The sequence below is a fragment of the Mchenga conophoros genome, linkage group LG11 (assembly GCF_057382185.1).
Source record: "Mchenga conophoros isolate Kocher_MC1m ecotype Shallow Benthic linkage group LG11, M_conophoros_male_GT1.1, whole genome shotgun sequence".
Classification (NCBI taxonomy): Eukaryota; Metazoa; Chordata; class Actinopteri; order Cichliformes; family Cichlidae; genus Mchenga; species Mchenga conophoros.
In genome coordinates, this window is record NC_140536.1 from 20,033,109 (window position 1) to 20,055,773 (window position 22,665).

General features: G+C 38.3%; 1 protein-coding gene and 1 pseudogene across 2 annotated transcripts; both read left to right on the plus strand.

The window, feature by feature from the left end:
- The first annotated feature begins 162 nt into the window (after window positions 1-162).
- Window positions 163-18,666, plus strand: LOC146563973 (B-cell receptor CD22-like; annotated as a pseudogene). The gene is made up of 10 exons (XR_014894386.1): window positions 163-208; window positions 2,938-3,279; window positions 4,799-5,110; window positions 5,676-5,931; window positions 11,811-12,074; window positions 12,689-12,952; window positions 13,942-14,247; window positions 14,603-14,675; window positions 15,111-15,204; window positions 15,310-18,666. The product of XR_014894386.1 is annotated as a B-cell receptor CD22-like (transcript).
- A 1,699-nt stretch (window positions 18,667-20,365) lies between these two features.
- Window positions 20,366-21,517, plus strand: LOC146563974 (uncharacterized). Its single transcript, XM_085290337.1, has 2 exons — window positions 20,366-20,628; window positions 20,756-21,517. Exons 1-2 carry the CDS (start codon window positions 20,419-20,421, stop codon window positions 21,299-21,301), a joined length of 756 nt encoding a protein of 251 aa, XP_085146463.1. The 5' UTR covers window positions 20,366-20,418; the 3' UTR covers window positions 21,302-21,517.
- Window positions 21,518-22,665: the final 1,148 nt, after the last annotated feature.

The window sequence follows — 22,665 nt, forward strand, 5'->3', positions numbered from 1 at the left end:
AACATTTATGTATCTATATTTTTCAAAGTGACAATAACTACCAGTAGTAATTTGGACCTTACATGACATCTTAACAGCTTTTCCTTGGTTAACAAATAATCATGTAAACTGTTTCCTGTGTAAACTTCAGACTCCCTTAAACTTCACTCTCTTGCAACAAAGATGGCTGGAACTCTGACTTTTCTTCTCGTTTGTTCTCTGCTGCAGGGTGAGTGAAAGAAACTTGACATGTGCATTACATAAAGATGATTAAAGTTGATAATAATACAGTTTTTCTCGATTGCTAAAACACATTTCTTGAAACTACGCCTCATATCCTCACAACTGTAAACACAAATCCATAACATCTCACTCAATTTCCCAAACATCCTATTTCCAGGTCAAAATGAAGCTCTACACCCAAAACTATTCACTCCTGCTGAAAAACCAAACTTTGCCCTCAGACATCAAACACAAGCCCTCAAAAACACACACACTACAACAGAGTTTTGCACACTGGTACAATTAATTCAAAACAATAGTTCCAAAACAAATAGGTTGCTTATGGTTCTCCCCTTCAAAACCCTTGTCACATGATAAACACAAAAGACGCAACCAATGTATGTACAGTGGCACATTGTCATTCATGTACTATACAGTACAACACACACCAGAAACATTATCCCACCTCAGCATCTTGTCTTTGGTCTGGGTCAGGCCAGAGAATCTCATCCACATCACAGGCTATATTGGCCCCAGCCAGGCAGCGGGGGTAAAATCCTCTTGCATGCCTGATCCACCCCTGTCATGCATCTACTGATATGTCTAGGCAGGCCTCTTCCATGGCCTGAAGGAGGTGAACACGGACATAAGGTTCTCGGTCATACACTTTCCACCGCCATGCCGAAAATAACTCCTCTATCGGGTTTAGAAAGGGAGAGTATGCAGGCAGAAAGATATTAGAAAACCTTGGGTTATTGGTAAACCAGTCACGAACCAGAGCAGCGCGATGGAAGCTGACGTTGTCCCACACAACAACGTAGTGAGGCTGCTCTGGCTGTGCTGGTTCCCTGTAGTCCAGCTGGAACATATGTTGTCTTAAACCATCAAGAAAAGCAAGGAGAAGCATAGTGTTATAGGGTCCTAGTACGGCATGGCGGTGGAGTACCCCTCGTTGGCTGATGGCTGCGCAGATAGTGACATTCCCTCCACGCTGACCAGGGACATTTACAATAGCCCGATGGCCAATTATGTTCCTCCCCCTTTTCCTTCTTTTGGTCAGGTTAAAACCTGCCTCATCCACAAAGATTATTTCATGGGGAACAGGCCGTCCTTCAATCTCAAAGATTCTCTGCAAAACACATAACACAGTAGAGTCAATCGGTACCCTGAACCACAGTTCAAGAGTGCTGAAATGGCAGCATAAACTGCCATGCTGTGATGGTACACAATACTTTATACAGTATCAAAACTCATACCTGAACATATTTCACACGTTGGTTTTTCACTCTGTCAGAGTTTCGTTCGAAAGGGACTCGGTATGCCTGTTTCATCCGGAATTGATTCTTTCGGAGGATGCGGTCAATTGTGGAGAGGCTGATGGCATTTATGCCTCGAAAAAGATGATCATCCTCAATCACTCTCCTTTGAATCTCTTGCAGGCGGATTACATTATTTGCAATTACCATGTTTACAAGTTCCCTCTCTTGCTCCTCCAACAAAAGCCTTAACCTGCCTCCACCAGGTGGTCGTCTCTGTGTCCTACAAAAATAGAAGCACTCATTACTGTAACTGTCACACATTCATTTTACAGGCAAATAATGGAAACATACTGAAACTCAAGACACATAAGTTCAGTAACTTAAACGTTACTGTACAAAGCAGTCTTACTGCAAGTACACCTACCTGTTTTCCTCCCTGAAGGTTCTGATGATGGAGGCAACAGTGAAGCGACTCAAATTTGGTTGTACTCGTTGCCCAGCCTCCCTCATAGTCATCCCATGGACAAGGACATGGTCAACTAAAGTGGCTCGAATTTCATCCGAGACTGACTGTCTTCTTGCCCTTGCTCTTCCCCTTCCTTGTCGCCGTCGTTCTCCACCTCCACCTCCTTCACCACGTCCTCCTCCTCCTCCACCTCTCCCTCCTCCTCCACCACCTTCCTGTTGTCCTAGACCACCTCCTCCTCCTCTTCCACCACGTCCTCCTCTTTCACCACACCCTCCTCTTTCACCATGTCCTCTTCCTCCACCACGTCCTCCTCCTTCACCACGTCCTCCTCCTTCACCACGTCCTCTTTCTCCACCACGTCCTCTTCCTTTGCATCTCTTTGGATCCATTGTTTCAAACCTGAATGAGCTGACTTTGGCCCTTTTATCTATCCATCGTAGGTTCTGATTGGTGTGTGCTAAATTTTGACTCCTAGTGTTTCCACCTGGTTAATTGTGTGCTAATTGAGCTCAAGCTATGCTGACTTAAGTTAACATTATTGCATGCTAGTGCTTTCTAAATGACTACATGGTGTAAGCACTGTAAAATGTAGGGATTTGTGTGTAGAGTTTTGCAGTAACAGTTCACCAAATTTGAGTCATGTGTCAAAGCAGGGAATAGTGTTTATAGTTCAGGGAAATGGGTGAGCTTTTTGAACAATAGCGTTACGGTTTTGAAATTTTAGTTTAGAGGCCTGGTTATAGTGTTTAAGCAATCGAGAAAAACTGTAATAATACACTGTTGTTAATTTAAATCATTTACTTAAATTATCTGACATCACTATTCAAGATGAATGTGCAGTAAAGTACCAAGGCTTTTTATTGATGAGATATTTAACAGTAAAAGTGTTTTGTATTAGTATCTGAATTTAATACTGAGTCGTTGTAACATGATAAATATGAAGGAAGAGATGAAACTGTTTGGGTTTTTGTTGTTATTGTTGTTGTTTTTTATCGTGTTGTGTTTCAGGTGCGCTGTGCGGAACGTTCAACGTCAATATACCACAGAAGATAAATGTTTTGAGAGGATCCTGTGTGAACATCCCCTGCTCCTTCGATGTAGACAACACGCATGATAAGAACTTAGATAATTCATGTAAAGCATATTGGAGTGATTCATCTTCATTTTCCACTGAAAATGCAAAACTAAAGCCAACTAAAGAAATGACAGGAGACTTAACAAAGAAAGACTGCACCACAACTTTCAATAATGCAAGTCTCCTTCAAAGTGCTAAATACTATTTCAGACTGGAGTGTAATAATCCACTGAAATTCACTTTTACCCAAGCTGGTGTAGATATTTCACTCATAGGTAAGATTTTTTTTTTCATCCATTTACTGACAATTCATGAACAAATTACACTTGTGGAACTGCTTTGAGCTTGCTCTGAATTCACTGGATTTTACTCAGCATATAAAAACTGAAACTGCTGCTCATTGACTGACCAGAATGTCTTCCCAACAGATGATCCTCCCTCACCGACTCTGACTCCATCCACACTGGAGGTGGAGGAGGGAGCCTCAGTGAGTCTGACGTGCTCTGCTCCAGCTCCATGTTGGTCTCATCCTCCAGCTCTGACATGGAGCCCTAAACTGGGTCAGAGTCAGGAGACACTGCAGGAGAATCAGGACAAAACTAAAGTCAGGACCTCTGTTATGAATTTCAATGCTTCTCACCTCCATCATGGAAATAAAATCTCCTGCACTGCTGTCTACCAGAAACAAGATGGTATCCCTGATGTCACTGCTGAAACAAGTTTAACTCCTGATATTTCATGTGAGTTTATTTTTTCTCTTCTAAACTGAAATTACAATAATATACTTTCTTGACTTGGTTTAAATTAGACATAAAATGGTCAGTCAATTACAGTGATGTTATGAGTATGCCATAACAACGTCTTTGGGTTTTATAAAATATAATGAAGACTTTAAAAGTTTGAATTTAATTTCATACTTTAATTTCATACATGCAGACTTTACACTGATGTGTGATCGTCTGGAACTCTGACTTTTCTTCTTGTTTGTTCTCTGCTGCAGGGTGAGTGAAAGAAACTTGACATGTGCATTACATAAAGATGATTTAAGTTGATGATAATAATAATACACTGTTGTTAATTTGAATTATTTCCATATCAAATTATCTGACATCACTATTCAAGATGAATGTGCAGTAAAGTACCAAGGCTTTTTATTGATGAGATATTTAACAGTAAAAGTGTTTTGTATTAGCATCTGAATTTAATACTGAGTCGCTGTAACATGATAAATATGAAGGAAGAGATAAAACTGTTTGGGTTTTTGTTGTTATTGTTGTTTTTTTATTATTGTGTTGTGTTTCAGGTGCACTGTGTGGAATGTTCAACGTCAATATGCCAGAGAATATAAATGTTTTGAGAGGATCCTGTGTGACCATCCCCTGCTCCTTCGATGTAGAGAGATTTGAAACTAACTTAGATGATTCACGTAAAGCATATTGGAGTGATTCATCTTCATTTATCAGTGAAAATGCAAAACTAAAGCCAACTAAAGAAATGGCAGGAGACTTAACAAAGAAAGACTGCACCACAACTTTCAATAATGCAAGTCTTCTTCAAAGTGCTAAATACTATTTCAGACTGGAGTGTGATAATCCAATGAAATTCACTTTTACCCAAGCTGGTGTAGATATTTCACTCATAGGTAAGATATTTTTTTTATCCATTTACTGACAATTCATGAACAAATTACACTTGTGGAACTGCTTTGAGCTTGCTCTGAATTCACTGGATTTTACTCAGCATATAAAAACTGAAACTGCTGCTCATTGACTGACCAGAATGTCTTCCCACCAGCTGCTCCTCCCTCACCGACTCTGACTCCATCCACACTGGAGGTGGAGGAGGGGGCCTCAGTGAGTCTGACGTGCTCTGCTCCAGCTCCATGTTGGTCTCATCCTCCAGCTCTGACATGGAGCCCTAATCTGGGCCAGAGTCAGGAGACACTGCAGGAGAATCAGGACAAAACTAAAGTCAAGACCTCTGTTATGAGTTTCAATGCTTCTCACCTCCATCATGGAAATAAAATCTCCTGCACTGCTGTCTACCAGAAACAAGATGGTAGCCCTGATGTCACTGCTGAAACAAGTTTAACTCCTGATATTTCATGTGAGTTTATTTTTTCTCTTCTAAACTGAAATCGTAATGATTTACTTTTCTTGACTTGGATTAAATTACACAAAATGATTAGTCAGTTACAGTTATTTTATCAGTATGCCATAACAATGTCTGAGTTTTATAAAATATAATCAAAGCTTTTAAAGTTTGAATTTAATGATTATTTAATGATTTATGTATTTTTTTGTTAGCTCTGCTTTTTAGCTTTAGGATGTCTTCAAAACTGACAGTAAAACAAAACTACATTTAGTGAGTCATGTTGGACAGTTGTTTTTATTTTAAACAGCAGCTTTTCATTTACATCCTATGATAACATTTTCTCACATTATCATATTTCTAAATTAACTCACGAGCTTGTCAGAGCTTTCAGATTCACTCTAAAGGTCGAACAAGAAAGTAGAATTGCAGAAACGTTTTACTTTTGACATTTGGCTTTCTGGTCTGTAATAGGATGATCTATTAATAGTGCCGTTAAAATGCAAAAGGAGCTGTGATGTGTGATTTACATAAAACCTACATATTACATTTAACAAATTATCATTGTACTGATTTTTAGATTCACCCAAAGATGTACAAATTTCAGTCAGTCCCTCTTGTCCAGAACAGCAATATGACTCTGACCTGCAGCAGTAATGCCAACCCAGCAGTAGAAAACTACACCTGGTACAGAGCTGATGGAGACCAGGAGACTTTTATTAGGACAGGAATCAGCTTAAATATTAAAGTGTCCAGAGACAAAAGAAGATTTTTCTGCAAAGCTGAAAATGAGATCGGGGTTGGACGTTCTAACCTGACTCACCTTGATGTTCTGTGTATGTATCACACAATTAAAATATTTTAAGGTTTAAGCATAACTTGAGCAGCTATAATATATGCATGGTATCATTATTTATTGCAGATTGTGAAACACAGTGTGGATTTTACAGTGGAGTCCTTCCTTGGGTCCTTGCTGGTGTGTTTTTCAGTGTCACCGTGATCTGTGCAGCTTTCCTTTGGTATGTTTTAAAACTGGTTGTTGATTAAAACTAAAAGTCCCGCGGATGTTTCCATAAAATATTTTTCAATAAATGTTTTGTATTCTTCTAGCAAAGTACAAAAGAATGTGAAGCCACAAGAAGAGGACAGAACTTACATGTCACTGAATCGTAGAAATGTCGGCTCTTCAGAGTATGATGCCATTAACACAAATCCAAAGTGACCTTCACTGATCCTTCAGAATATATCTAATTTTGTTTTATTTTGTGTTTCCAGAGAAATAATTCTCAGTCACACTTCTCTTTATTAAATGCATTTAATAGCCACTGAGCGCTTATTCATCAGTTTTTTAAAGGGTGCTGGAGTTGCTCAGTTTAGTGGGATTGAGCAAATCCAGCAGAAAATGCTTCCTAAAGCTTTGATACTGACTATAATCCTGTTTGTTGATAATGTAAATTTATATTAAACTTAACAGGTTATAGTGTTTTTCTTTGGGGGTTTTTTTTATTTTTTTTATATATGTTCATTTTGCATTCGATGTGAAAAAGCTGGGGCAGGGACATGATTATCAGTAGGTCACATAAGCTTTTAACAGCACTGTTTAGAAAATAGAGACATTAGTGATCTACACGGCTGCTCTTTTCTACGTTTACGAGAAAGATCTTGAATAGTTAGGATGCCTTGTCAGACCAGCCACATATTAGTTTCCTGTAAATTTGCCCTGTTATCAGTATTTATGTTTCTCACACATGAATGTTTGATTAGTTCCTCCTCAACCAAGTTTATTGCACTAAATGTTTAGAGTAAGATGTCCTGTCACCCGAATGCCATTCATGCACAACTGAACCTTGTACCACCAATATTACCACAGCAAATGAATAAATTGAACAGCTCAACAGTTTTTATTTTATACCATGTTAAATGTTTTCCATGGGTAACCATGCATAGTAGTATGTTTAGTAGATGTATTATTAATTATATATATCGACAGAATAAAAGAGGAAATACAACTTTTAGCTGGTGTGTGTTTGTGTGTGAATTCTACTGAAAAAGTTCTTATTTCCCCTTCTAGATATTGTAATGCCTGAAATCGTCAGAATGCATTAAACAGTTTTTAATATGGACACTAGTTGCTGTCACACTGTCTCTTTTGCAACTAAGGTTTCAACTTCCTGCTCTGATATCGGCCCCTCCTCCACCTCCTCCCCTGACAGCTGTAAGACTGACTCTCCTTCCACAGTGTGGAGTAAAATCCTTTCTGCCAAAACCTACCCTCTGCTTCCTGAAGTACGGACACTGGTTGAAAATATGAGGTCTCATATTTTCAAATATGAAGTTTCAACAGAGTGAGCAACAGAGTGATAATATCTGAAAAAAAAGATCAGTTACGTCTTGTGGCCATAAAATGTGGAAGCTGCAATTTCATAATTTTTAAAGAAAGTCCACATCCTCTGTTAGCCCCTGCAAATGTAGCCTTAGAAGAAATCCCATGATGTCTCTTTGACAGTACAGCAGCAGTCACATAGATTGCATAAACGGTGCTCGGCGTGGAGGCCTCAGGCTCATGTCCCGACAGAGAACAAAAATTAATTGCTGGATCTTACAGATTGAATCTCCACTATGAGACTACATCCACAGATAAAGACAAAACCTTGACTGATGAAGCGTAGCGAGGGAAATATGTACCTAACCAAAGTCTACTTGCACATGAATTGACAACCTGATGAATACTTTCATGAGAAAGTTGCAGTTTTGTTCAGCTTCATCCTTATTCAGATGCTAAAAGTGAAGATCTTGGTTAGGATCAATCTTCATTTGTAAATAAACGTTCTCAGTGTTGATACAGATACAGATCCTCCCTCGGTGACGATCACCTGTCCATCGCCCTTTTCATTTCCACCTCAGATACTGAACTTGACTTTAAAGCACTTGTTAAAGCCCAAAAAAGATGACACAGGAAAACAGAGCTGAATAACTGAAGATGAAGTAATCAAAATACAAGCAAACTACTAGGCTGCAAGCATAAAAAGAAAATAGATGAAGAAGTGCTATTGCAGCTGTTTCAGACTGAAACAGTCCTGCCATGGTCATCCTGCATCACAGCATCAGTCTGTAGTTATCACTGCAGGTGATGATCTCCAGAGTGAATCAAAAGTTGTAATTTCTCCATCTGTGGCTATAGTTCAGGAGGTAGCATAGGTCGTCTATTAATCGGAAGTTTGTGGTTGCAGACTGGCTGCTCCAGGCTGCATGTAGACTTGGGCAAGATCCTAACCCTGAGGAGCTCTCCGATACATTCATCAGGATGTGAATATAAGATAGAAAGCACTTGTGCAAAAAAAGTATATAAAAATCTCTTTGTATGAATGGGTGAATGAGGCCACCTGTATAAAGCTCTTGGAGTGCTCAGAGTGCAAAAGTGCCGGATAAAAATCAGTCATTTTACCATCTTCTTTGTCTAATCCTCTTGAGTAATGTGGTCTGTGTGTGAATCCTTTTGGAGCAGCCACAGTTGCTGCAGGTGTCCTGAATTGATTGGTGGGTTTTCTCTTCTGCTGAGAGCCTTCTGCTGATAACATGTGAGAGAAGAGCAGGTGTGAGAAAACAGAATCCATAAATCATGACAATAGTTTGATTTTTGCTGTGATAATGACATTTAGATGATTACATTGTCTGTCATTAAAATTGGGTGTAGCAGGAAGCCTGGATGTCAGATGTCCTGATGGAGACAGACTGTCAGACCCGACTGGGTCACTGAAAGCTGTAATGCTCAGAGAGTGATCTGCTCAGCTCTTTCATCCATTTATTAATATAATCACTGATGTTGTATTTCATAGACACAAACTCAACAGAAGCAGCTCAGCCTGTCTCAGGCAGTGTTGAAGTTCACCTTTATCACCTTTATCACAGACACAGCATCATCTCCATCATCACCATACAGATGATGTAATGACCTCTTAGCAGCTTAGTGCATGTTATTTGATTCACATTAATAGAGAGGAATAAACGCTTTTATGAGTTGTATCATCCTCTCATCATCTCATACATCGTTTCAATCATTTTCAGGCTCTAAACATATAAACTAACAGTGGGAGAAGTCACCAGAGTCGTTTACACAAATAAAACAGCTGTAAACAGCATTAATGCTACCCGGTTAACACAGCACACTGACCAACATTGTACATGATGAGTTACAAGCAGTAAAGTGAATAACTCAGACGAGAGTTACTCACTTTACTAACCCAAATACAAGTTATTAATGTGGAGTGATTGCAAATGTTTACAGCAGTTTCTATGTTGCAGAGATCGTGGAAAGAAAAAAGGTGACAGTCACTTCTGGTCATGTTCACACTCACTGTGTCTTTTGTGTTAGTTCCTCATTTTACATCTTTTTTGAACACTTCCTTAAAAACCTCACATCCAAAGAACTGACTGCTCGACAAACATCATGAAATATTGTAAGCTATCACATTTTCACTATGATACGAATATCAAGGTTTTATGAAAATATGATGTGATTTTCTGTAGTTCTTTGATTCACAGATATTTAGATGAATTGTCATATTTTTGACGTTTGTAGAAAAATGAATCCAAAGAAAATTCAAAACTTTATGAGACTATTAAGACATGAATTCACGGTCTTTAGTAGAATTTTTCAGAAATCAGAAACATAAATTGTGTTTAATTGTTGAAGAATATTTTTAATAAATTGTATAACTGCTTTAGACTTACACCTTCCTCTTTCTTCTCTTTCATCATTTAATGTTTAAATTTTGTGAAATCAACACTGTATGTATATACTCTAATCTTTGTAAGGCTGAACATTTATGTATCTATATTTTTCAAAGTGACAATAACTAGCAGTAGTAATTTGGACCTTACATGACATCTTAACAGCTTTTCCTTGGTTAACAAATAATCATGTAAACTGTTTCCTGTGTAAACTTCAGATTCCCTTAAACTTCACTCTCTTGCAACAAAGATGGCTGGAACTCTGACTTTTCTTCTCGTTAGTTCTCTGCTGCAGGGTGAGTGAAAGAAACTCAAAATCTTCTTTGCTGAAAACATGATTAAAGTTGATAATAATAATACACTATTGTTAATTTAAATCATTTACTTAAATTATCTGACATCAGTATTCAAGATGAATGTGCAGTAAAGTACCAAGGCTTTTTATTGATGAGATATTTAACAGTAAAAGTGTTTTGTATTAGCATCTGAATTTAATACTGAGTCGCTGTAACATGATAAATATGAAGGAAGAGATAAAACTGTTTGGGTTTTTGTTGTTATTGTTGTTTTTTATTATTGTGTTGTGTTTCAGGTGCACTGTGTGGAATGTTCAACATTAAAATGCCACAGAATTTAAATGTTTTGAGGGGATCCTGTGTGACCATCCCCTGCTCCTTCGATGTAGCGACGAGATTTGAAACTAACTTAGATGATTCATGTAAAGCATATTGGAGTGATTCATCTTCATTTATCAGTGAAAATGCAAAACTAAAGCCAACTAAAGAAATGACAGGAGACTTAACAAAGAAAGACTGCACCACAACTTTCAATAATACACGTCTCCTTCAAAGTGCTAAATACTATTTCAGACTGGAGTGTGATAATCCACTGAAATACAGTTTTACCCAAGCTGGTGTAGATATTTCACTCATAGGTAAGATTTATTTTTTTTCATCCATTTACTGACAATTCATGAACAAATTACACTTGTGGAACTGCTTTGAGCTTGCTCTGAATTCACTGGATTTTACTCAGCATATAAAAACTGAAACTGCTGCTCATTGACTGACCAGAATGTCTTCCCACCAGCTGCTCCTCCCTCACCGACTCTGACTCCATCCACACTGGAGGTGGAGGAGGGAGCCTCAGTGAGTCTGACATGCTCTTCTCCAGCTCCATGTTGGTCTCATCCTCCAGCTCTGACATGGAGCCCTAACCTGGGCCAGAGTCAGGAGACACTGCAGGAGAATCAGGACAAAACTAAAGTCAAGACCTCTGTTATGAATTTCAATGCTTCTCACCTCCATCATGGAAATAAAATCTCCTGCACTGCTGTCTACCAGAAACAAGATGGTATCCCTGATGTCACTGCTGAAACAAGTTTAACTCCTGATATTTCATGTGAGTTTATTTTTTCTCTTCTAAACTGAAATTACAATAATATACTTTCTTGACTTGGTTTAAATTAGACATAAAATGGTCAGTCAATTACAGTGATGTTATGAGTATGCCATAACAACGTCTTTGGGTTTTATAAAATATAATGAAGACTTTAAAAGTTTGAATTTAATTTCATACTTTAATTTCATACATGCAGACTTTACACTGATGTGTGATCGTCTTAACGATGTACGTTTTTCTTTTGTTAGCTTTGTATTTTACTTTAGGATGTCTTCAAAACTAACAACACAAAACCACATTTAGTGAGTCATGTTCCACAGTGGTTTTTTATTTAAACAGCAGCTTTTCATTTACATCCTATTATAACATTATAGTGTTTCTAATTTAACACATGAGCTTGTCGGAACTTTCAGATTCAATCTAAAGCTCGAACAAGAAAGTAGAATTGCAGTTTTATTTTAGACATTTGGCTTTGTGGTCTGTAATAAGTTCTATTAATAGTTCAGCTAAAGTGCAAAATGACCTTTGATGTTTGATTTACGTAATATTACATTTAACACATTATCATAATACTCATTTTTAGATTCACCCAAAGATGTACAAATTTCCATCAGTCCTTCTGCTCCAATATTAGAAAACCAAAAAGTGACTCTGACGTGCAGCAGTAATGCCAACCCAGCAGTAGAAAACTACACCTGGTACAGACCTGATGGAGACCAGGAGACTTTTATTGGGACTGGAAGCTCTTTTAATGTTACCGTTTCAAAAGTCAAAAGTACATTTTTCTGCAAGGCTACAAATGAACTTGGATTTAAACGATCAAGCAACCTACAAATAAATGTTCAATGTATGTATTAATTTAATTAATTTTCCATATTTACTCTTTACATATCCCAACTAGAATTCTATTAATGGGATTGAAGGATGTACAATACATGAATTATTGTAATGAAACTAAAGCATTAACTGATCTTTGGGGTGGAGTTAAATAATGAGACTGACAATAATCACATTACAAGTAGTTAATTTAATTTAAGTATTGGTTATTAAAATTAGGGATTTCTGACAGCCACATTATTAGGCACATAGTAAGAAGAACTAAAAAAAATTCAAACTTTCTTCAGATAGCTCTAAATCTTTCATCAATAAATCAGTTAAAGTTAAAGACAGAAGAAAAGGTGATTTCATTTGACATGAACAGAGTCTTCAGAAAGAAAAGCCAAGAAAAACAACTTGTCATTTTTACTCTTCAGTTTCTGCTTAAGATGAAACCTTTATATTGGTGTGGTTTGCTCTCTGCTAATATTTAAAGATACAATTTTGTGTTATGCATTCAAGAGTATTTAATATTATTTAAAAAAAACATTTGAAGCACTACTGTATTACAAATATTTACACTTATTCTGTAAATAAAACTGTCCTAACATTTCAGTCTGCATGTTTCTGTGCTCATTTTTTCAGATTCACCTAAAAACGTTACTGTTTCAGTCAGTCCTTCTGGTCCAGTACCAGAGAACAGCAACGTGACTCTAACCTGCAGCAGTAATGCCAACCCAGCAGTAGAAAACTACACCTGGTACAGCGCAGATGGAAACCAGGATACTTTTATTGGGACAGGAATGGATTTATCTATTAAAGTCTCCAAAGACAGACGGATATTGTTTTGCAAAGCTGGAAATGAGATTGGAGTTGGACGTTCCAGCAGCATTCAAATTGAAGTTCAATGTAAATATCACATTTTACATCTCTTTAACATTTTCTCTATCCACATCTAATTTGCATGTACATTTGTATAATATTACAATTCAACAACAAAAAAGAAAAGAGAAAGAGGCAGACTAATTCAATGACAAAAATGACCTTTGTTTAGCCAGAGCAGGAGACAATATAAACAGAGTACAATGCCAAGAATCCAGCAAATGAGGAAAAATGGGTATATCTTAAAAACTGGCACAAGCACATCTGGACCAGACAGGACCAGACTGCAGCAAAGGAGAAAGCATTATATACACAAAGGGTAATCAGTTAATGAAACACAGGAGGGTCACAAGAGGCTCCCACAAAAAGTCAAGACAATTAATGAAGAAGAGACAAGTAAACTTAAGAGCACTACACAATTACAAAAAAAAAGTTAGGAACCATATAAAATACAAAAAGGGAAAATCAGACACAAAACTGAAGAAAGGAAATACAGAGAAGGAAAACAGAGAAATACTGAGCGAAATAAAAAACTCTAAAAAAATAGAAACTGCAACTAAGAGAACTAAATACATGAAGATGAAGATGTGATAAAGTAACTACTAGCCAAACAGATGATGTTAACCATATATAAGAATTTAAAGTCCATAAACTCAAACCTGTGTGTGTGAAACCAAAGACCATAGCAGATCTGATACCAACAAGCAGCAATGTCACTCTGACATTCTGCAGTAATGCCAGCTGAGCAGTAAGAAAGTATTTGTGATGCAGCGCTAAAGATAACTGTGAAAACTGATGGGGAACAAACACATTTTATGAATCAAAGATTTAAAGTTAACAGTCTGTTTAGCTCAAGTCTGAAAATTATGTCAAAGTCAGTAAAATTTAAAGCATCCTATGTTCAAAAAGGATTTCGCTTCATATTGATAACTATGATCAGTGCTTGTTTTTGGTAATTTCTGTAAAATGTATTCAACATGATTGTGACCAACTGCTCTCTCTCTCTTCAATGATAGACCCTCCACAGATCCTGTTCTCGTCACACTGCACCTCAACAGAAAGTCAGCTCAACTGTTCCTGTGAGACTCTGGGAAACCCGTCCCCCAATATACAGTGGTATTTGAATGGACTAACTGTCAATCACTCTAAATGCGAAATATTCAATGAGACTCTGAACAGGACAATTCTGAGGAGCTTCTTCACTCTGAATCAGCCTCATAAGAAGAATCATCTCACCTTGATTTGTCGCACCGTCAACTCTCTGGGCTCGGCCAGTCAACAATTTTGTGTCAGCAGCCAACAAGTTTCCACAGAACATCAACGTATGTCTTTTGTACATTTGCAAATATTATTGCTTAAGTTGTATGTGTACTAAAGTGGAGACCAAGGATGTTTAAAACCTTAGCCAGTGATACAGTGTACTCTACAGAGCCCACAAACAGATAATGTTAGGATTACATCTATGCTCCTCTGGGATTCACTTGCAATCAATTTCTTTGCAAGAAGTTTTAGATACCCTCTAATCCATATAAAGAATGAATCGGTTACTTCAGTCCAGTTATAATAGACACACTAGGAGTTTCATAAAATGTATGTTGTGAGTTCAAACAAACCTTATTTTTTAAAGACAACACAATTAATATACAGGTCTTTTTCTTTTTCTTTTTTTAAATTCAGTTCTGTATCCAGCGATAATATCCACTCTTGGAGTGCTACTGTTAGCACTGTTACTATGTGTGTTTTTTATCAGGTAAGTAAACAACATGAGACTTTTTCAGAAAACCTTCACACTTTACTGTAACAGTAAACTCTATTTGTCCTGATTCTATTTGACTAAATGCTGATAAGTACTTTGTTTATTTGGGTCTTTGTTTGTTAAAAAAACACTTTTGCAGCTGATTTAATACTCAACATTGGTAACACTATTGATTAAATGTAATATCAATCAAATCTGTTCATCGACAGTCCATTTGACATGCTACTGGTGGTTAATATTTGCATGTATTCATTTTCAAGACGTCTGTTTACATTGTCTGTTAACATTCAGTAATGCATGTACAACTGCATTATTGCTTGCTAGCAGACAATTAATCTATTCATGCTGTGAACTAAAATGTAAATAGTGGCAAAACTACGATGTATGAATTGTATGCATATATGCTTGATATTCTACTTCATTTTTTAGGGCTCAGAAGAGTCCCTGTAAAAATAAAGGTCACTTAACAGACGAAAACAACACAGTTGCAACAAGTCAGCCTCTAACTGAAGAAGGAAATGAGGTGCTTAAAGTTCCTTTTAACAGTGTTGACCAATGCTGATGCTTTTGTAACTATACAGCAAGAAGTAGATTATCTTTACCACTGATATTTTCTATGTAATTGTAGGAACCAAACACAGCAGAAGAGTGCATTTATGCAAACGCTGATGGGCTGAGAGGGGCAGAAAATTTTCACCCTGCAAACATCGCTGGACCAAGCGGCACTAACTTTCCAAACTCTGGGCCAAACCATGCAGAAGGAGGACGCAAAAAATCAGACAAGAAAGAGGACGAGTGCGAACTGATTTACTCTGATGTGAACTGGAAAATGAAAAGCAAGAAAAAGAAGGGTGAAAAGTCTTTGGACATGAATCCATCTGCCAGATCTTATTTGGAAGAGGAGAAGTGCATGGTGAGGGGAGTTAACAGAAAGTCTGTGAGCAATGCAGTAGAAATGGGAGGCCTGTATGCTCAAGTGGAGCCTAGAAATACGAGGAAGGAAGTGGGGTGTGAATATGCGCAAGTCAAATTTAAAGAACAAAGCGCTATGCAAAAATAGATAAATAGTGCTGTGAAAAAATATTTACCCCATATTTCCTGATGTCTTGCTTTGTGCAAAATTAAACTAATCTTAATATTTGGAAAAAATAACTCAAGTAAATTCAAAATTCACTTTAGAAAAAAAAAGTCCAAATCTATTAAAAAATTTTGATTATCTGAAACATTTTAATGTGACAAATATGGAAGGAAATAAGAAATCAGACAAATACTTTTCATAACATATTGCAACCTTTTGCATTGTTGAGCTTGCTACAAAACAAATAAATAGCTGGTCTGTTCTCTGGGTGTGTCCTTGACACATGTAGTCACTATGTAGCCATTGAGCAATACAATTACAATCCCTTCATTCAGGCTTCTCTGGCACAGTATCTCAGACACTGCCTGATATTTTCTTAAACTTGGTAGCTACCAGGTGGCTACAACTGGTCCAAGGAGACCTGTTAGAGAAGCTAGGAGAAGCTCTGGACATGATTCAGCACACAAATGGCCTGAGGATAAAAACTCCTCTTGAGCCTCTCTGTTTTTGTTCGGAACCTTCTGCCTGATTTCAGAAGCTGGAAGAGTTTGTTGCTGGGATGGGAATGGGTCCTTCAAAATCTGAGTTATTCTAGTCCAGCATCTCCTGATGTAAATGTCCTGTAGGGAAGGGAGAGCAGTCCTGCAGCAGTGTTCTGCCGTACGGATACTCTCTGAAGTGCTTTTTTAGCCTTGACACAGCTGTTTCTATACCAGGATGTGATGTTCTGTGTGAGGATGCTCTTCTCACACAGAACCTGTGTGAGGATTTTCTATACAGTGCCTGTATAGAAAATCCTGAGGATCACTGGAGAGACCCTGAACTTCCTCAGTTGTCGTATGTGGTACAGGTGCTGCCTAGCCTTTTGGTCTGGACCTGAATGTGGGCAGACCATGCCAGGTCTGAGGAGATGTGGACACTAAGGTACTTGAAGAACTGCACCCTCTCCACTAGAGCTCCATTAATGATAATGGGCTTGTGGTCTCTGTGCTGACTCCTTCTGAAGTCCACCACCAGCTCCTTGGTCTTGCCGACGTTCAGCTTGAGGTGGTTGTTCTAGCACCACGATGCCAGATTCTTCATTTCATCCATGTAGGCCGCCTCATCGTTGTTGGAGATGGTGCCCAACACCACTGTGTCGTCAGCAAACTTCACAATGGTATTGGCCACACAGTCTGAAGTGTAGAGGGAGTAGAGCAGTTGCGAGAGGACACATCCCTGTGGCGCTCCTGTGCTGATGGTGAGGCTGTAGGAGATGCACCTACCCACCCTCACCACCTGAGTTCTGCCATTGAGGAAGTCCAACACCCATGCACACAGACGGCTGTTGAGTCCCAGATCCCTCAGCTTTGTGAACAATCTACCGGGCAATATTGTGTTGAACGCTGAGCTGTAATAAAAAAAAAAAGCATTCACACATAGTTAGCCTGTTTCTTGTCCACGGCGCAGTGTCCCTGGCTTTGTAATCCATGATTGTGCGTAGTACGTGCCAAATGCTCCATGTGTCGCCCCGGCTGAAGTGAGACTCCACTCGCTCCCGATATCGGCATTTGGCATCCCTCACCGCGCATCGCACGCCGTATGAGGCCGCTTTCATCACAACATCACAACATACATCTGAATCTTATTGTTTAGCTGTTTTGTTTGTTTGTTTTATTAACATGCAATTGCAGGAAAAGTGTTGTTAACTGTTCTGATAATTAGTTGTTGTATTGTGTACCCAGTCACAAACTATGTCTATATAGAGGTGATATTAATATATTTATAGTATCATGATATGCAGTCACAGTCAGTTGTGCTTAATTTAATTTTCTATCTTGTTGTGGGCTATAAATATAATGAATGATACTTAAACATAAATACAAGTGATTCTGTTTTTTGTTTTGTTTTTTCAATATATTATTTTGTCAAACATTTTTTGGAAGTTAAGCACCAGTGTTGGACAAGTTACTTGAAAAAAGTAATCAGTAAGTAATTACTGATTACTTTCCCCAAAAGGTAATCCCGTTATTTTACTGATTACTTATTTTCAAAAGTAATGAATTACTTAGTTACTTAGTTACTTTTTTTAAACATGATTTACAACCTGAATAGGTAATAAAGTGATAGATCTTTCAGCCCAATTCTACTTTTTCTGCATAATCCATTGGTGCTTTCGAGTTCACTCATGGATTTGCTCTTTCATATTCATAGAACGCATTCACTTGCTATTACACACTAGACATGGGGAGGATTGACTGGTAGATATCGAATAAATTTTGGTTTTTGTACCTTTGTCCTCTAAGCTGTATGACATCATTTCACTGAGTAAATGTTCTGGGTGCATTGCATTGGCTGATAATAATCTTTGTTCATCACCTGATCTAACCTGATTTTAAGTCCCTACATTCCTCCTTATTGCATTAAAAAGTGTAGCAAACTAGAAATTTAGTGAAACAAAGACAGCCATTCTTTCAATCTTTCAGTGTTTCTCATGTTCAGACTGACTGCCTTAGTCAGCCTCAAACAGGAAACAGTTTCCTGTTTGAGGCTGAATAGCAGAGAAAGTGGCAGAGCATCTAAGCTTGTCTTTTCTCAAGTCACTTTAGATTTCTCAAGTCATCTAAAGTGACTTGAGAAAAGAAACAGACTGGGACATCACAAACACAGTGAAGCAGCATCTATCTAGCCAGGTACGGTTCTTGTAAGATTTAAAGATTGAACTTCCTTTCTGAAGATCTAAAGCTGTATTACAAATGTAAAGCTAAGTTTTGTGCTTTGTTCAACCTGGAAGAACTTGAGGATTCTAGTGTAGAAAAATCAACTGTAGTGCTATACACTTCCTCAGTAACTGATTTTGTGTCACAGTGTATCATGACCTGTATTATAAATACAATGTTACAGCTGCTGTGTTTCAAAGATGACTTATCGGATGCTGTAAAGTGACTGCTGTCTTCATGGCGGCCGCTCATCTGCTGAGTTTGATGACTGGTAATAAAGACCCACTTTTGTCTTTAGTTCTGTTGCTGATAATGCTTTTAAACAGTTAATGCAATGTAAAAACACAGACAACAAGTGTCAATTTGGAATGACTAAGAGAGGGAGGGAGAAAACAGGAGAGAGAAAACATGGGGAAAAAAGATAAAAGCTGCATGGGTTTCACAAAAAATACAATAACATATAAAAATTCAGGCAATGTTCATTTCATACTATTGGCATTATTGTATTATTTTCCTGTAGCAATACATTTGGTTACTTTGACAATGTGAAAAAGTCATAATCGTGTAACCTCATCAAATTAATCTTTAGTAATTTTGCAGTAAAGGTAGGATATGTTCCTTAGAATTTGAAGACAGAAAGCAGAATACAGGAAGACAGAACATCCACTCATTTCATTTTTAATGAGTTGACAGCAATATTAGGTTGATTTCTGAGAAGTCACTGGTGGTTTTTTGTTATTTATATATGGTTGATGTCTCTTAGTGGTTAGCCAGCTTTCATAATAGCATCTCTCTGTGCATCAGCGTTTCCATTTGTGGGTCATCACCAAAGATATTACAGTTTTTCTCGATTGCTTAAACACTATAACCAGGCCTCTAAACTAAAATTTCAAAACCGTAACGCTATTGTTCAAAAAGCTCACCCATTTCCCTGAACTATAAACACTATTCCCTGCTTTGACACATGACTCAAATTTGGTGAACTGTTACTGCAAAACTCTACACACAAATCCCTACATTTTACAGTGCTTACACCATGTAGTCATTTAGAAAGCACTAGCATGCAATAATGTTAACTTAAGTCAGCATAGCTTGAGCTCAATTAGCACACAATTAACCAGGTGGAAACACTAGGAGTCAAAATTTAGCACACACCAATCAGAACCTGCGATGGATAGATAAAAGGGCCAAAGTCAGCTCATTCAGGTTTGAAACAATGGATCCAAAGAGATGCAAAGGAAGAGGACGTGGTGGAGAAAGAGGATGTGTTGAAGGAGGAGGACGTGGTGGAGGAAGAGGACATGGTGAAAGAGGAGGACGTGGTGAAAGAGGAGGACGTGGTGGAAGAGGAGGAGGAGGTGGTCTAGGACAACAGGAAGGTGGTGGAGGAGGAGGAGGACGTGGTGAAGGAGGAGGACGTGGTGGAGGAAGAGGACATGGTGAAAGAGGAGGACGTAGTGGAAGAGGAGGAGGAGGTGGTCTAGGACAACAGGAAGGTGGTGGAGGAGGAGGGAGAGGTGGAGGAGGAGGAGGACGTGGTGAAGGAGGTGGAGGTGGAGAACGACGGCGACAAGGAAGGGGAAGAGCAAGGGCAAGAAGACAGTCAGTCTCGGATGAAATTCGAGCCACTTTAGTTGACCATGTCCTTGTCCATGGGATGACTATGAGGGAGGCTGGGCAACGAGTACAACCGAATTTGAGTCGCTTCACTGTTGTCTCCATCATCAGAACCTTCAGGGAGGAAAACAGGTAGGTGTACTTGCAGTAAGACTGCTTTGTACAGTAACGTTTAAGTTACTGAACTTATGTGTCTTGAGTATGTTTCCATTATTTGCCTGTAAAATGAATGTGTGACAGTTACAGTAATGAGTGCTTCTATTTTTGTAGGACACAGAGACGACCACCTGGTGGAGGCAGGTTAAGGCTTTTGTTGGAGGAGCAAGAGAGGGAACTTGTAAACATGGTAATTGCAAATAATGTAATCCGCCTGCAAGAGATTCAAAGGAGAGTGATTGAGGATGATCATCTTTTTCGAGGCATAAATGCCATCAGCCTCTCCACAATTGACCGCATCCTCCGAAAGAATCAATTCCGGATGAAACAGGCATACCGAGTCCCTTTCGAACGAAACTCTGACAGAGTGAAAAACCAACGTGTGGAATATGTTCAGGTATGAGTTTTGATACTGTATAAAGTATTGTGTACCATCACAGCATGGCAGTTTATGCTGCCATTTCAGCACTCTTGAACTGTGGTTCAGGGTACCGATTGACTCTACTGTGTTATGTGTTTTGCAGAGAATCTTTGAGATTGAAGGACGGCCTGTTCCCCATGAAATAATCTTTGTGGATGAGGCAGGTTTTAACCTGACCAAAAGAAGGAAAAGGGGGAGGAACATAATTGGCCATCGGGCTATTGTAAATGTCCCTGGTCAGCGTGGGGGGAATGTCACTATGTGCGCAGCCATCAGCCAACGAGGGGTACTCCACCACCATGCCGTACTAGGACCCTATAACACTATGCTTCTCCTTGCTTTTCTTGATGGTTTAAGACAACATATGTTCCAGCTGGACTACAGGGAACCAGCACAGCCAGAGCAGCCTCACTACGTTGTTGTGTGGGATAACGTCAGCTTCCATCGCGCTGCTCTGGTTCGTGACTGGTTTACCAATAACCCAAGGTTTTCTAATATCTTTCTGCCTGCATACTCTCCCTTTCTAAACCCGATAGAGGAGTTATTTTCGGCATGGCGGTGTAAAGTGTATGACCGAGAACCTTATGTCCGTGTTCACCTCCTTCAGGCCATGGAAGAGGCCTGCCTAGACATATCAGTAGATGCATGACAGGGGTGGATCAGGCATGCAAGAGGATTTTACCCCCGCTGCCTGGCTGGGGCCAATATAGCCTGTGATGTGGATGAGATTCTCTGGCCTGACCCAGACCAAAGACAAGATGCTGAGGTGGGATAATGTTTCTGGTGTGTGTTGTACTGTATAGTACATGAATGACAATGTGCCACTGTACATACATTGGTTGTGTCTTTTGTGTTTATCATGTGACAAGGGTTTTGAAGGGGAGAACCATAAGCAACCTATTTGTTTTGGAACTATTGTTTTGAATTAATTGTACCAGTGTGCAAAACTCTGTTGTGGTGTGTGTGTTTTTGAGGGCTTGTGTTTGATGTCTGAGGGCAAAGTTTGGTTTTTCAGCAGGAGTGAATAGTTTTGGGTGTAGAGCTTCATTTTGACCTGGAAATAGGATGTTTGGGAAATTGAGTGAGATGTTATGGATTTGTGTTTACAGTTGTGAGGATATGAGGCGTAGTTTCAAGAAATGTGTTTTAGCAATCGAGAAAAACTGTATTACAAAATTTTTGTGGTTTAGTGATGTTTCTGACCTTCCCTTCTGCTCTCCTCTTCCTCTCACCCTTTTGAGGTACCTCAAAAGAGTGAAATGGTAAAAATAGTAAAATTTAAATTTTAGTGATCTAATCATGATTTTGTCAGTAATAGAAAGTTAAACATTCCTATCAGGAACTTTGTATGCACACATTCATCAGCATGGTTAAAACTGATTTAGATTTTTAAAAAGTTAACCATCAATTTCACGGGCACTTCTGGACAGAAACAAAGGCTAAAGATACATTTTATTTATTTATTTATAATACTAAGTGCAATAATCCTTTCTGTCATCGTTGTATTTTTACTCAGTTGTATATAGTATTTGTATTCTATTTTTATCTTATTGTATATTTATTTTATTTTATTCTACTGTATATAGTATTTTATTCTATTCTGTACAGTTGTGTACTGTATTTATTCTTATTGTATTCTAATTTTTGCCTCATAACTTTTGCACTGTCCACTTCCTGCTGTGACAAAACAAATTTCCCACGTGTGGGACTAATAAAGGTTATCTTATCTTATCTTATCTTATCTTATCTTTTATTTATTTGCTACTTCTGATTCTGTCACATTTTATTCTTAAAATATACCATGGTTCACAGATGATGCATCTCTTCTCTGTACAGGAAGTTTGCAAGTTCAATGCCACAAACTTGCTCATGTTATAATTCTCAACAGTGTATCTTTAGTTCACAGTGATATTAAATGCTAATCTAAATAGAGGTTAATTCCTGTTAAAAAAAACTTTTTTCTTTTCCACTGTCACCAAGTCCTTGCTCAAATGGAGTAATTTGATTGTTGTG

Bases quoted from the DNA above. Each gene is read 5' to 3' on its own strand.
- LOC146563974 (XM_085290337.1), top strand. From the start codon at position 20,419: ATGGTAATTGCAAATAATGTAATCCGCCTGCAAGAGATTCAAAGGAGA. The intron at 20,629-20,755 runs GTATGAGTTTTG...TGTGTTTTGCAG, and splicing joins AACGTGTGGAATATGTTCAG to AGAATCTTTGAGATTGAAGG.